The 17,333-nt window shown below is 35.9% G+C and overlaps 1 protein-coding gene across 8 annotated transcripts in view; it reads right to left on the reverse strand.

Annotated features, from left to right (window-relative positions):
• Positions 1-17,333, reverse strand: part of KDM6A (lysine demethylase 6A) — a 179,868-nt gene that overhangs the window by 67,663 nt on the left and 94,872 nt on the right. For all 8 annotated transcript variants that reach the window (XM_070366135.1, XM_070366141.1, XM_070366139.1 and 5 more), the window contains exons 7-8: positions 6,578-6,632; positions 2,671-2,705 (exon numbers count right to left, since the gene is read on the reverse strand). In XM_070366135.1, the coding sequence (XP_070222236.1) occupies positions 2,671-2,705; positions 6,578-6,632 (90 nt within the window). The remainder of the gene's footprint in view (positions 1-2,670; positions 2,706-6,577; positions 6,633-17,333) is intronic.

Consider the following 17,333-nt stretch of genomic DNA (forward strand, 5'->3'; position numbering starts at 1 on the left):
CAGAGAGTCCGATACAACTTAGTGACTAAACAACGACAAGGATGAAAACAAGTGTCTGTCTACAGATGGGATTGAGAAAATGTGGTATATAATTACAATGGAATGGTATTTCACCCTTAAAAATAGAAGGAAATCTTGTCATTTGTGACAGCATGGATAAACCTGGAGGGAATTATGGTAAGTGAAAAAAACCAGACAATGAAAGATAAATGCTATACAGTATCACTTCTGTGTGCATTCTTTTTAAAAAGCGGTGAGGTGGGGGCTTGATCTTCTAGAAGAGGGGATATGCAAGGGTCGCCAGGAAGTGAGAGAAGAAAAAGGAAGAGGTCGGTAAAAGGATACAAACTTTTATTTATAAGATAAATAAGGTCTGAGGATCAAACATATAATATGATGACTATTGCTGATAACAATGTATTGTACAAGTGAAGTTTGTGAAGAGAACTAAAATGTTCTCAATGCTCCACTTTGAAGATGTGAGGTGATGGGTGTGTTAATAATTCAGTGGGGGGAAATCATACATATATCAAATCATCATATTGTACACCTCAGATAGATAGGTAAGTCTTTTTGTTTTCCTTAATTTTTCACCTGAAAATAAAAATCCTTGTTATAAGTACTGAAGTGAAGAAGATTTTTCAATCCTTTCATATGCTTATAGTGTCAGCTTCTTATCATCTAATAATTACATACTCTGCCTAGCACGCATTTTTTCGGTTTGTTTTGTTTAATCTTAATGGGCACTAAAATTTATCAAATGAAAGAATCAGTGGGGAAAGGGCCCTGTCCCCACATTACCTTCATAAAATTCAAAACAATACCAACAGACAACCTACCAGAAACAATGAAAACCAGAGGACAATGGAATGTAAATTTTAAAGTGGTCATACAAAATAATAAAATAGAATTCCATCTCCAGCCAAAAAACACTCATTAAAAAGAATGGTTAGATAACATCTGTTTTACCTAATCACTAAGAGCTATGAAAGCTGGGGGAAAAAAATCAGAGCCCATCTTTTAGAAGGCAGCAGAGATCTCCTGAGGCAATGAAAGCAGGAGCTAATACTCCAGAGAAAGAACTTTGGAGAAACAGCTTATGTCTATAGCTGCTTTGACCCTGGGGCCTTGACTGATTCAGCAGTTGACAAGGAGGCAGTGATTAGCAACGGCAGGTAAAGACTCTGCTCCACAACATGCACATGATTCTCAAATGCACCCTCTCAAGCTGGATGAAATCCCTAGATTAGTAGAGTATCCAAACTTGAGTGTGCATCAATTCTGACTCAGTAGACACAGACACACCTGTGTGCATGTACGCAAGGAGGGTGGGGGGAGAAACCACAGCAGAAGGAGGCGTCCAGCAATCACATGTTAATTTTTTTTTTTAGACCACCTCATGGTGGCTCTGAAACAAAACAGACCTTAGAAATTATCTAGAAATATAACAGTACTTTATTTTCCTAAAAAGCTGTTATAAACTGGGTAAACTATGATTATAGCAGGAAACGGCAACCCACTCCAGTATTTTTGTCTGGAAAATCCCATGGACAGAGGAGCCTGGTGAGCTACAGTCCATGGCGTTACAAAGAATCGGACATGACTGAGCAAAGCACAACAGCAGCAAACTACGACTACCTAATATTTAGCCTCATACCAACTTACGCTTGATTTTCCATACCACTGCCTGTGCTGTGCTTAGTCGCTCAGTCGTGTCCGACTCTTTGTAGCCCCATGGACTGTAGCCTATCAGGCTCCTCTGTCCACAGAATTCTCCAGGCAAGAATACTAGAACGGGTAGCCTATCCCTTCTTCAGGGGATCTTCCCAACTCAGGAATCGAACCCAGGTCTCCTACATTGCAGGCGTATTCTTTACCGACTGAGCCACCAGGGAACTCCAAGAATACTGGAGTTGGTAGCCTATTCCTTCTCTGGGGGATCTTTCCAACCAGGAATTGAACCGGGCTCTCCTGCATTGCAGGTGGATTCTTTACCAGCTGAGCTACTAGGGAAGCCCATACCAAAACTGCTTACCTAGACTAAATGTTTATGTGTTATACCCTATATCATGTAACTAAGCAAATTCTGCCATATATAAAAATATGTTCTAAAACAGCTTTTTAAATATAGCAGCCAGGGCTTCCCTGGTGGTCCAGTGATTAAGACTCTGCACTTCCACTGCAGGGTGCACAGGTTCCATCCCTGGTCAGGGAACTAAGATCTGACATGCCTTGCAGCACAGCCAAAAAAAAAATTAAATATAGCAGCCATAAAAGTACTGGTAATGACATCAAGAGGTTACTAATAGGCTTTTCAAATGGTGATATATGGAAGGGATATTTCAATCTTAATAAAAAGTGAAACTAAGAACAATGCATTGTAACAACCATCTATAACATTCTGAGAAGAAACCTAGGCATTTCACATCAAGAATATGAGAAAGCTTCTCAAATACAACCATTTAAGGCTGCATATAGTTTGAGTTTAATGAGTTCTTTGTACACAATAAGAACTCTGTGTAATAACCGTAACATGAATGCAAAATCTTGACCACATTTAATGAGTATTATGTAAGAAGTAGTGCCCAGAACTTCATTAAATTATCTGTGTATCTGATTCCACTTAAAATGGTATGAGTGTTTTAAAGTAAGCTAAGTTAAAACACTTACCTGGGTTTCATATAAGTGGGCAATGTGAAATTGAACTGCAAAGATGAGAAAATAAGTCAACAACTGTATTACAGTAGTGTCTGGATAAATATAAGTAAGAATATAAAATGTAAAATATAAACACTATCTCTGCTGCATAGATTTAAGTAATTTCAGAACATAACTTATTCTTAATAAAATATACAAGCATACAAGAACATGATAAGAAACTACATGTATTCATTATTGGTTATTACTAAATTTAGCCAATGTAATTATTAAAATTAACATTAAAATCTGTAGCAAGTGAGTATAAGTTCAAATGGCAACATTAAACAGATATAAAATATAACTTTTATAATCTATACATTTCACAACATGGTATTTAAAAACTGAGTTAAAACTCAAACAAGAAAGTCAGTATTTGATTAAAACAACAATGAAAAATACTCTTTTTAGTTATATATTTTATTACATATTTCATACTAATGTTTACAAAGATGTCATAGACAATAAGTTGTATTTCTCTGTCAGTTCTTCAAAAAAAATTTTTAAAAGGTCAAACCACTTGGAAAGCAAGAATAATAAAGAACATCAACATTAACAAGTACCTCTTGAAAATAAAAAAATACATATTTCAGCTTTTATTTTCAGCTCTTCCTGATATTGCACCACCAGAATATGAATGTTCAATGAAAGCAACAATAAATCAGGAATCAAAACTGGATTCTGGCTTACTTAAATAATGATTTTCATCCTCCAATGACAAATCGTTTTTTAAAAATGTTCGATTTACCTGGATTTCATAGTTAGATTTCAAGGAGTCTGGGAGCCTTTCAAAATTATATGCATAATATGTATCTGGATCTTTAAAAATAAGATCTAATAGCTATCATCAAGCTCTCATTGGTATCATAAACTTAACTCTCACACTAACTCCCATAACTGTAAGATTCACCTGAGATGCTAGTTAAAAACAGAGATCCCTGAGATTGTATTCAGTGAGCCTGGGGCAAGGCCCGGAAAGGTACCTTTTTATTTAGTTCTGGGATTAACAAAGGATTTTGACACCTGTTCCCTAGAGCAGCACCTGAGAATAAGTAAATATGCATAAAATCCAAAACAAGATATATAATGAATTTTAAAATCAAACATTTTTGGATCAAAAGTACTGCCCTCTTCATACATAATCATTAAATATCATAAGCAGAGATGAGACAAAATAAAAATATCATTTTTAAAAGATGAAAATCAACTTTTTGTGAAAAGTACATCATAATAATAAAAAAAGTTCTACAGATATAAATATCCTCTCCCTTTACCTGTATCTGTTAAGTGGTTTTCTTATTTCCTAGTCCCCCTTTTCAACACAGCTCTCTTTGAGAGGTCTAGTCCAAATCTCACCTGACTACATCATTAGAGAATGAGGAAGAGATGGAAAATGTATTTTCATCCCCCCTCCTCCCTGCCCCCATCTTCTTACTCCTCTAAGAAAGGTGACATGGAAAAAAAGATTAGTAGCAGTAAGGTAGCATTCTATTTCCATCCCAAAGTTCCTCCAGGCTCAATAAGGGCTTTCCTATACTAGGAGTTACTAAATCCAGTATCATCTTTTGTGGTGTGAAAATCAATTTATATTTAAATTCTTAAAAGTCCTCTTCAAAGTGGAAGATAACTATAAAGATAAGAAAAAGCTCCACTTGGCAAGTCTCAATTAGAGGTAGAAATTTAACAAATATTGCCATAAAAGGTTCTGAAATTAAACTTTATTCAGAAATTAAGACATTATTTTTAGAATTAATTAAATCTAGAAGAAACAATTTTATCCCAAGGGGCAATCGTATAAGTCTCTCATCACCATGATTCTACTTTTCAAAGCACAAAGTCCAATTAACCCCTCTTAAAGGCTCTGGAAGCGGCAAGTATATGTGTTTTTCTAATGCATAAATGAACTGTGCAATAAAACAGAAATCTCTTACAGACTTTAAAAGCTCACTTCACTTTCTAAAATCTTCTGACCTTTGTAGTATGGAGTAGTAGTAACATGGATTTCAAAAAATAGTCAAGTCTGTGGCTTACCTAAATAGGTAATGATATTAAAAAATCCAGAGAAGTTTTTACAAAGATGATAAAGAGTCTGGTATTTATATAGTAATAATGTGTACCCAAAGTGAGTACTCTATATTTGAGAGTGCTCTGTGAGACACCAGCCTTTATGATCATGGTTATCAAGTAGTTATGAAGTTATATAGTTAAAAATAAACTACCCACATCAACTGAACTATAATGGTGTAATGTCTCTAAATAAAGCACATGCCTTCCATTAGAGTGACAAACCTTTCAGCACTCAAAGTTCTGAGTCTGGGGAAATTCCTCAGTCCTGTGTAAAGCAGGACACTGGTCACTCCTTCTTATTTCCTTTCTCAGCAATCAAGAGAAAGAGAGCTGTGGTAAGCTCAAAAATGTTTTCATGATTGTTAGAACTGTCCTCTTCAAACTCCGCAACAAATATCTGCCCTCTGGTACTCATTTTACAGAGGTGTTTCCCTCTTAGGCGCAATGATCTACAAGTCAGATTTCAGCTCAAGTAGAATAAAATAAGGATTTACAAAAATATTTAGTTTGAAAGTTATGAAACGTCCCTCAAAAGTTATCATTCAAATTGACAAGTATGAATGAAAGTTAGTTTCTAGGCACTAGACACAATCAATTAAATGAAAATCAGATTTTTCCTATTCCTATAAAATAATTTTAAAAGGATTTTAGGGGTTTATATTTTAGATGGTTTATATAACTTGGATGTAAAATTAAGGATACAAAAATAAGTTAAAAAAAAAGAACACTTCATAAATTAATATATTAATGAGTTAAATCCTTTTTCTCATTTAACCTCATCTTAGAAGTGAAAACAGTGCTGCATTTGTTACCTTTCCACCATTTGTTCTGGAAATACACTGATCAGTACTAAATCCTAAGTTTCATTTAAAGAAAACAGAATTCTTTTAAGTTTTCTCAGAAAATTGCATTTAGTAGAATTATAAGACAATTAGTCTGGTCTAGATAATGATTTAATCGGAACAACAGAGGATGAGATGGCTAGATGGCATCGCTGACTCGATGGACGTGAGTCTCAGTGAACTCCGGGAGTTGGTGATGGACAGGGAGGCCTGGCGTGCTGCGATTTATGGGGTCGCAAAGAGTCGGACACGACTGAGCGACTGATCTGATATGATATCTTATTTCATCTTATATGCAAGTTATATTCAAATTTCTACAGTTTTTTCACTGAGTCAATCATTTGGAGGCATTTTTACCACTATGACTACTAACTCTTCACTAAACTCCTTTCTATATGCTTAAAAAAAATGAAGTCGCTTATAGCAAACTACTGACTTTGTAAAATCTAGAATCTTTTGATTTATCTGAAATTTTCATGAAGAATGATTCAATTTTTATACACTCTAATTAATTGAAAAATCTCACCACAATCTTTATGTATGATGTTTAAAACTATAATAGAAAGTCAAAGTATATCCTCATCATTACCAATAATTTTAATTCACCAAGTATGAATCAGTAAACTAACACATGAATCTTTGTATTCTCAGACTTCTGAAAGGACTGGCAATCCTGTTTTTAACCTCCCCAAGTCATCTACAATGTAATTAATATACAAATAATCAATCCTGTTCACTAGTACAGATAATTTTAATTCAACAAACCCAGTTCACTAGCATATCTATTTTAGACACACACTGTTCACAATAAATAACTGGTCTCACATGTTCCATTTGTACAAATAGTTATGGCAACAAATATAGTTAGATTCAACTATTCCAGGGGAAAAGTTACACAGGATTCATGACTATTATCTGCCATGAAGTGATCTGAATACGTGCAGAAAACAATGGTACTTAATAATACTTACTTTCAGCATTGGACAAAGTGCAGGGATTACAGTCAACCAAAGCTAACTGAAAATGCTGCAGGAAGAGAGAAAATTAACGCACTAAAAATCAGTCATACAAGATACTTTTCAGGTATATAAGGTTTAATATAATTATGAAACTATGCTATGCAAATATAACATATTATACAACCAACTAGCATTACTTTGAACATTTATTGCTGAGAACAAACAGACTGCTGCATTACTTTCTTTGAACAGTTGAGAAAGAGATTTGGCATAAGAATTAACTTGATATCAAGTCATCCTATGTAAATCTATTTATATGGAAAAAAGAATCAGGTTTTTAAGTCTTCTAGTACATAGGAAGTGTTAGTTACTGAACACTTCAAATAGAACACATAATTATTTTAAAAACTGAAAAGTAAAAGTTCAATGGTATTAACGGATTAAATACCACTGCTTATCTCAAAATGATATACACTTTTTTTTAAATGACCATGAGAAAAGGGTAAAACTATTTGCCCTGATTTTTCAATAATTATTATAATTAGAGTCTGTTAAAAGTATTTGAAGTATCACAAAGAATGTACCAAATAGCCATACAAAACCATCCCACATAAAGAAAACCACTGGTTTTCTAAACCTAAAGGGAGATGAGGGACTAGGGTGGGGATGGCATGACCTCATAGTTTCATTTCTAGTTATCTAAACCAGATGCAAAACAGATGTACCTACTAAGATATTAAGATATCAACTATCAATAATGATCACCAACCCCTAAACCTGAAGCCACATTAGAAAATATCTAGCACACATCCTTGCAACCGATAGAAAACAAATGCAATTACCCTTTTAGGATATATACCCTATTATATGTGTAGGCAGTATTAAACCACTAATAACTTACAGCATCCACTTGTAATAATATTGCATAAGCCTGTCCCCTTGACAAAAAAAAAAGAAACAAAAACAAAATACACGTCAAACTCAAGGCATAATGCTAATCTTTAAGAATGCAAATCATCAAGAACATTGGGTGATGGGGACTTCTCTGTTGCTCCAGTTAAGACTATGCTTCCAGCGTAGCGGGCCTCAGGTTTGATCTGTGGTCTGAGAACTCAGATCCCACATGCTGTGCAATATAGTCAAAAAAACCAATGGGGTGCGATCTGGCATCAAGTTTATCAACACTGAACTGGCTATATAATTAGGAAAAGGCAAACCAGTACTATAGTTAGTATGGAATATTTAAAAAAAAAATTTTTAAGGTGGGGCTTCCTTGATAGCTCAGCAGGTAAAGAATCCACCTGCAATGCAGGAAACACAGGACTGATCCCTGAGTCAGGAAGATCCCCTAGAGAACTAGTGAGGGTCCATGAGCAGCAACTACTGAAACCTGTGAGCCCTACAGCCTGTGCTCTGCAACAAGAGAAGCCCTCTTCTCTTGCAATGAGAGGGTAGCCCCAGCTCACGGCAACTAGAGAAAAGCCCGTGCAACAGTACAGTCAGAAACAAATAAACAAATAATAACAAATAAAAAAGGTTAAGTCTCTGAATTCTTCTAAAAGATATTTCCAGAAATACATATTCAAAATTTCCAAGCCTCCACAAATTTTTACCATTAAAAGTAATCAAAAGCCAAAAGTACAAAACAATTTTCTAAAAATCACCATTTCTATCCACAAGCCAAATGCCTAAAGAATTGTCTTTTTTCAACTGCTGGAAAAACTGAAAACTGATACATATAATGACAACTTCTAGATGTAAGCCCGAAAGAAACTTAAAACTTTCTATATCAAGGGAGAGAGTCATCAGCAAGCTTTTAGTACTGTATTTCAACATAGAATCAACAAAACTGCACTTGGTCAACCAGAGCCCTCAGTTAACAAAAATAAACTAATGTCAGTTACCCAGTACTACAATGAAACAAAGATTAGAAGGCATAATTTCATATGAACTAGTAGTTATTCACAAATGTCTGTTATATGCATGCATAATTACTGTAGCCTACATTTGCAGTACTCAATATTTAGAGGTTGTAATATTCTTTAATGAGATGACTATGACCCTTAAATATTTAATCCATTCAACGACTACTTCAAGACCCTATAATGTCCTCAGGACAATGAAGATACTAGGGACACAATGACAATCAAAAGTGAAAAAATATTTGCCATCATTTACAGAATGGGAAAAAAAAAATCCAACATCTGAATACTTTGAGAACTGCTTTTATTCTCCCCTGACCTACAAAGCAGATTGTATGTCCTTAAACATCCTTTTAGTGTGCTACCATAGCAATAGAAAACAGACTATTTTAAAAAGTGAGTACTATGAAAGCAAAGCATATTTTATAACCAGTTGTTTTCCTCTAGATAAAAAGAGGCACAGCAGCCACACATTCAGATTGTACTGCATTTCAAAGTCTAATCTATCCTGCCAACATTAATACTTAGATAAGACAGGGGCTTCTCTAGTGGCTCAGTGGTTAAAGAATCCGCCTGCCAATGCAGGAGATGCAGGTTCGATCCCCGGATTGGGAAAGAAGGAAATGGCAACCCACTCCAATATTCTTGCCTGGAAAATCCCATAGACAGAGGAGCCTGGCGGGCTATAGTCCATGGGGTTGCAAAAGAAGTCAGCCAGCAACAAAACAACAACAAAGACAGAGTTAAAAGATGCAAACTGCCCAGCCAAGAAAACACCATTTAAGATGGCAATATTTTATTTTCACTATCTCACTCAAATCTCACAAAGAGCAGAGAGATGCATAATTCAAATCGCCCAATCGACATTTCATCTATCAATACTGAAGGTCCTGTAATGAAATCGGGCAGAAGTTCTGGACTACATAATTATTAATCGATCTTAAAATCAGCAATGAAGTCACTGATGCACCAATTCAATCCCAAAACATCATGAAATGTCAAACATTTCCAAACCACAATGATACACAAAAATTAACTCTGCAAGACTGTACATATTCAAAAACAGGCGTGAGAATGAAAAAACTTACAGAATAACTGAGTTTAACAAACTAAGAACAGCCACATAAAACCACCCCACATAACAAAAATCACTGATACACCTTTGAGTAAACTAAAGGGAGATGAGAGACTAGGGTGGGGATGGTATGACTTCATTTCTAATGTCTAAACTGGATGCAAAATAGATGTATTTTTAACACATAAGTCAGCAAATAACTATCAACTATGATAATCAGCCCCAAACCTGAAGATACATGGTAAAATACCTAGCACCCATCCTTGACCAACAGGAAGAGCTAGGAAATATACCTCATACTGAAATACTGCAGTACTGAAACTGACTGCTGCTGTGTGAAATAGTTACCACCCAACTTACTGGCTTCTGCAGTTCAAAGACTATCGCAAACCTCAAGGCAGAAAGCATTCTACAGAAAACTAATTTCAAAGCAAGAAGATTTACCTACAACATTTTTTCCTAATGATCCTTTTAATAGAGCCTTTCTGGTCCAATTTAATACAAGGTTCAATTCATTACAATTTCTGTTGACATCGTTCTCACCAAAGTAACTTTTTCTTTAAAAGCTTTTGACTTGTTCAATATTTCAAAGTAACTTTTCAGTACTTTGCTTTCTATAGACTAAGGAACTAGATTTTCCCCTTCAGATAGAGATGAAAGTTGATGTAATTAACACATAAAACACCAATTTCAAGACTTTATTTCCCTTTTAAAATGTTTTACTTCTAGTTGAATAATCTGTGATTATCTTACCATCTTTTCAGTTGTAGAACCCTTCAACTATGTTCCCAAACCTGAAGGTAAGCAGTGAGATAACTTTTCATTATTGACAAGTTATGGTTGTATGTATAAATTATTAATTTGGAGCAACGTGTGGATTCCAGATTCAATCTCAGATGTTCTGATTCAATGGGTTGAGAACAATACCCTATGAACCAGATAAAACCCCCTACAACTTATTCCAATGCACAGTCAGGGTTAAATGCCAATATTTAAAACTTGCAAATTGTGTGCTTACCCCCAAAAGCCTTACTTCAGTCTATACTGCTGTCTATTAAAGCAAATGCTGCTTCTTAGTAGTAAAATGTTTGCAACCTATTTTTACTCTACACCAAGCACTCTGTTATGACTGTGCGTGTGTATGTTCTCAGCTACATCCAATTCTTTGGGACCTCATGGACTGTAGGCTGCTAGGCTCCTCTGTCCATGGGATTATACCTGTTAAGAACATTGGGGTGGGTTGCCATTTCCTCCACCAGGGGATCTTCCCAACACAGGGATCAAATCTGCATCTCCTGCATTGTTAGATTCTTTAGCACTGAGTCAGCAACTACGCAACTGAATAAAAGGCTCACTGAAATTAATGTTCTAATAAAAGTTTAAAAGACAATTCCATAGCAGAGTCTAAAAGATATAGATGAGGGAAGAAAAGAGATCCTTCAAGCTGAGGAAACAACGTCTGTTTACACAGCGTTTATGAAACAAGGATTTATGAACCATTTAAGTGGGAGAATGGAAGGTTTGTCAGGTACTCTTGCAGGTCAAAGGCGAATTATTTTTTCTTTTTTTTTACAGATTGCCAGAATTCTGAAAGTATGAATTAAAAAACCAATAAATTTCATTTCTAAAACTAGGGAAAATGCCTTAGAATGCGATGGTAATTACTTTAGGAATTTGGTCTCTGAAAATAAGATACCAAACTAAAACTGGTAAGTTTCGGTAGCATTTGTGAGCCATGATGCCTGGCCAAGTTGATCTGACTGAGATTCCCTCAAAGTTCCCAAACTCAGTTCTTGCATTCTCTTTGTAATTCAAGATTATAACAGTTTCAAGGAGGAACTCTACTGCACCAATGACTAATAGCTAATGAATCCTAGCAATCTTCACTCAAAAAAGAGGCTCCTTCTTTTAAGTTTACCAATATGGTCTCTTCCAAAACTGTCTTTCACACACACACACACACACAAAAATAGTAAGGCAAAAGACATTCTATACTGAAGATGTTCAAAATCTAATTTCCAGCCCTTCTTTTTGGCTCCAGACTTCCATCTATACCAACATCTGATATCCCTCAGGTACTTCCAACTCAATATACTCCCAAATGACTCATTTCCATTTGGAGGCTTTTCATTTCCCAATCCCCAAACCTGTTGTTTTCTTTATCCCCTGCTTTATTAACAGAAAAGTAAGTCAAGTCAATAAATGGGGACTCTCTACCCACACTTATTTGTCAATAAGTTAACTTCTTTATTAAGACTCCTTAAGATCTCTAGGATGTGTTACCTTTCATTCATCCATCCATGCATCCATCCTGAGAACCAATTTATTCTACAGATCTTGCTCACCTTTCTTCCTGTAACTGTGTCCAACATAGTTCTCAAATTTCTCATTTTTTACAGGTATGCAACTGATTAGAAACTTTAAAACACTGGTTCTAGCGTATGTCAAATCTATGTACAGAAACAATCAGAATACGTATTGACTGAATTTTCAAGTTCTTTAAATCTAGTATACAATCTGTGTTCAAATCAAAATAAGACTAACACGCACATAAATAACAAAGTTAACATAATATATATTTTATAAAGGATAATGTTACAATTTGCATTGTAAAATGTTGTTTAGAAACATAAGCTTAAAAAATTGTGACACTGAATACACTGAATGTTTCATAAAGCTGCATTTGAAAACTGAATATTTATAACCACAAATTTAATTAGTCATCCATAAACACCAAAAAGTGTTTTTTGATTAGAAATGACATCTTGTAGTTAAAATATATTTGAGGAGAGAAACCTGACACAGGAAACCTGGGCTAATCCCAACTGCTCAGTATCAAGAAAGGATGGTTACCGAACATCTATGAGCAGTCATGTTCTTTTCAAAAATGTATTTGAGGAACTGAAGTTCTTCTACTATTTACACTACTTTGCACTTACAGGTATGTAATAGAACTCAGGGCAGAAATAAATACCAAAAGGAAAAATAAAACTGGGCAGGCAGATTGAAGTGGAGAAAGCATTAGTGGACAGATAAACCAATGAGCAGATCACCTCATACCAGATAATACACAGAAAGTGCTAAACTGCTAAGTCACTTTCAGTTGTGTCTGACTCTCTGCAACCCCATGGACTGTAGCCCACCAGGCTCCTCTATCCATGGGATTCTCTAGGCAAGAATACTGGAATGGGTTGCCATTTCCTTCTCCAGGGGGTCTTCCTGACCCAGGGATAGAACCTGTTGTCTCTTATGTCTCCTGCACTGGCATGCGGGTTTTTTATCACTAGCGCCAGCTGGAAAGCCCCAGATAATACATAGAAAAGATTAAAAAGTACAGTTGATGAACAGTAGAAAAATGAAAGAGCAAGGAAAAGATTTCTGTCCATAAATGAGGAAAAATGGACAGAAGACAAAGGGCAGTGACCATTCTCTGCCCAGACAGTGACATTATACTCAGGAGAAACCAAATTCCACTACCAAAGTGGGAACTGGGGTGGTTGAAAGGTACAAATGTGAAACTAGCAGATAACTAGATTACAGTATAGAGATTACTGTATCAACGATACTGTACTATAAATTTTGAAGCTAAGAGACTAGATCTTAACTGTTCTCACATACAAAAAAAAGATAATTATCTGGCATGACAGAGATGTTATTAGGAAATGCTATGGTGATGATGATAATGTGTCAAATTGGTGGTGATGATATATGGTGATGGTGATATATGGTATGGTGATGATATCAGATCAGATCAGTCGCTCAGTCGTGTCCGACTCTTTGCGACCCCATGAATCGCAGCACGCCAAGCCTCCCTGTCCATCACCAACTCCTGGAGTTCACTCAGACTCACGTCCATCGAGTCAGTGATGCCATCCAGCCATCTCATCCTCTGTCGTCCCCTTCTCCTCCTGCCCCCAATCCCTCCCAGCATCAGAGTCTTTTCCAATGAGTCAACTCTTCGCATGAGGTGGCCAAAGTACTGGAGTTTCAGCTTTAGCATCATTCCTTCCAAAGAAATCCCAGGGCTGATCTCCTTCAGAATGGACTAGTTGGATCTCCTTGCAGTCCAAGGGACTCTCAAGAGTCTTCTCCAACACCACAGTTCAAAAGCATCAATTCTTCGGCACTCAGCCTTCTTCACAATCCAACTCTCACATCCATACATGACCACAGGAAAAACCATAGCCTTGACTAGACGAACCGTTGTTGGCAAAGTAATGTCTCTGCTTTTGAATATGCTATCTACATTGGTCATAACTTTCCTTCCAAGGAGTAAGCGTCTTTTAATTTCATGGCTGCAGTCACCATCTGCAGTGATTTTGGAGCCCAGAAAAATAAAGTCTGACACTGTTTCCCCATCTATTTCCCATGAAGTGATGGGACTGGATGCCATGATCTTCGTTTTCTGAATGTTCAGCTTTAAGCCAACTTTTTCACTCTCCACTTTCACCTTCATCAAGAAGCTTTTTAGTTCCTCTTCACTTTCTGCCATAAGGGTGGTGTCATCTGCATATCTGAGGTTACTGATATTTCTCCCGGCAACCTTGATTCCAGTTTGTGTTTCTTCCAGTCAGCGTTTCTCATGATGTACTCTGTATATAAGTTAAATAAACAGGGTGACAATATACAGCCTTGATATACTCCTTTTCCTATTTGGAACCAGTCTGTTGTTCCATGTCCAGTTCTAACTGGTGCTTCCTGACCTGCATACAAATTTCTCAAGAGGCAGATCAGGTGGTCTGGTATTCCCATCTCTTGAAGAATTTTCCACAGTTTATTGTGATCCACACAGTCAAAGGCTTTGGCATAGTCAATAAAGCAGAAATAGATGTTTTCCTGGAACTCTCTTGCTTTTTTGATGATCCAGTGGATGTTGGCAATTTGATCTCTGGTTCCTCTGCCTTTTCTAAAACCAGCCTGAACATCAGGAAGTTCACGGTTCACATATTACTGAAGCACACATTGTACAAATTAAACTTACTCAAAGTTGTATGTCAATTCTATCTCAATAAAAAGTTTTAAAATTTTAAAAGCCTAAAATTTTCAAAGTGCCAATAAGAAGAGTTAAGTTATTTAACAAATAAAGGAAGCAGGCCAGGAGTGGGTATAGAGAAATAACAGCAACTTTTATTATCTTTAGACAACTGAATGAATAAAAATATGCAGTTAAAGCTTCAACAAAAAATACTACAGATATATCTTAGAAACTTAAGGCCTGATTAAAATTAATTTAATAGCTGGTATTGAAATTCTGAGCAAATATTTTTATAATTCATAGTATCTCAATTAAATGAAGGAAATGATTTATATGAGTAGAATAGTAAAAGACAGGAGGTATTTCACAGATTCCAAAAGTGGTTTCTAAAAGGAAATACACATCATCATGCCTTTACTCATTCTTTCTGCCTTAATTTCTTGGAATAAGAAAAAAAACACAAAATTCCTGAGTCTGAAGTATGATATCAAATCAGATACCTGGAAATGAAGCAGTTTCTGGAGAAGAGTGTTTTTTAAAAAAAACGTAAAATGCTATTTCACTCAGAAGCTTCATGTGAGGTATGATAATAGAAGGGAGACAGCAGAACGAACTGGCGAACAGGGGGCATCTAGAGAAAACTGCGCTGTCAGTTTGTGTAGAAGATGACAAATACAATCAGCCTCATCTTTTCTCCCCAATGTTTCCAGCCAATCTCATGAGAGGCATTTTGTCATTTTATTGCCTCTTTCATTTTATTAAGCTATCCATTCAAGAAACACGAAGCACCTGTTGTAATGCCAAGCTAACACACAAGTCTCATTTGAGTTCAACCCATTTCCTTTGAATCTCCTCTTTCAATTCTCATCTTCTTAATCCCTTCATATTATTCCCTTCAATCTGCACTTATCATCTTCAAATATCAAATTATAAGGGGACTTACACTGGTATCCCAGTCAACAATCCACAAGTTCCCATAAAAAAAAGCCACCTTCTTTATCTACCTTTAAAAAAAATATTGAATGCTGCCATTATTTCAGGGGAACTTAAATATCTAAATATCAGGGAGAATTTTTATATGAAATTCATTAAATTAAAATAGATGCATTAACTGACCAAAGAATATGGGTGATATTACATCCTATTTTGCATTTATTAGCTCCATATGAAGGAAATAATTTTAATACTCTGCCAAGGTGTAAAAATTAGAAGCATCATATAAAACTACTTGTCTAAACTGGCATGCTTTTCTGATGCAGCAATAGCACACTGCCTCAAATACATAACAAATGTAAGCAATTATCATTAATATCATTAAAAAATAATGAAATAAAATTCTGAATTAATTATATGGAGGTAAATAGGCAACTACTCCCACCTGAGGGTGTATTATATGAAGCAGAAAAGCCATACAGTATCATGTAGAAATGTCACCCTGAAATGGACTCTGGTTCAGATAATACTAAACTAGTTAATAAACGAAGAATAGGTACCTCCATCACTCAACTAAACATGTGAAATCTTTACCGACCAATTTAATGGAAAAATAACACCACTAGTTGAAAAGTAAGTTGGGCATTAACTTCATATTTCTGAGGGTGGGCAGTATGTCAAAAATACAAGTATTAAAATTTAGGACAAGAAAATGGATTTCATACAAATAATATCTAATACTGGCCCCAAATCAGAGTTTTAGATATGGTAAAACTGAGAACTAAAAAAGAAGGGCTAAAAAAACTTATTTAACAGAGACTTTGATATATATATTGTTTAATCTTTGTAACAATCTTGTGGAGTAGGTAGTTATTCCAGTTCTACAGACTGAAAGGGGCTTCCCTGGTACCTCAGTCGGTAAAGAATCTGCCTGCAATGCAGGAGACCCGGGTTCGATTCCTGGGTCGGGAAGATCCCCTGGAGAACGAAATGGCAACCCACTCCAGTATTCTTGCCTGGAGAATCCCATGGACAGGAGAACCTGGCAGGCTATAATCTGTGGGGTTGCAAGAGTGGGACACAAGTGAGCAACTAAGCACACACACACAGACAGAAAGAGGATCAGAAAAGTTAGGCACATTGCCCAAGTCACACAATTAGTTTAGTGGCAGGGTCAAATTTTAAAACCAAATTTGCTTGCTCTGAGAGCTATTTACATGGTACCAAAACAGAATGAATCTGTTTCAGAAGTACATTTTGGGAGAAAAGTTATTACCAGAGATAGAAATAAAACAGGAGGCCCTGGAATGCATTTCATGTGTGGGTGAAAAGCAGGAATCTATTATGAAAATAAACTGCATTTTATTTAAATATTTTACCATCTAAAACATACTGTATATGTTGTATCTCTATCCCTGAGAGGGAAAGAAAATGAGGCAGAAAAGACTGGATCTGTAATGGACAGATTGTATGCACTACCCCCATATAAAAACACTCTTTTTTACCCACCCCTCACTCTTCTATTTGATAGGAAAAGCATGCTTAGGAAATTGAGCTCTGCTCAAAACAGGACATAACTGATCCAAAGAATAGAACAGAATAACCAAATCTTTGATAAGGAATCACTGAAAATGGCCATGTGGTCTAATTTTGGCCAATGAGATGCAAAGTGTTCTTGAAATGATCAACAAAAAGTAAGGATCTTTGTCCTCTACAACACAATAAATCAGGTATTTACTGAGTACTTACTATATGCCGGCACTACACTAAGCACCTATACCATTACCATATAATGCTTTTCTTTATGAAATATGAAAAAGAAATCATTTCACTTTGATCACACCTGGAAACCAACCTGGAGCC

Source organism: Bos mutus, chromosome X (assembly GCF_027580195.1).
Source record: "Bos mutus isolate GX-2022 chromosome X, NWIPB_WYAK_1.1, whole genome shotgun sequence".
Classification (NCBI taxonomy): Eukaryota; Metazoa; Chordata; class Mammalia; order Artiodactyla; family Bovidae; genus Bos; species Bos mutus.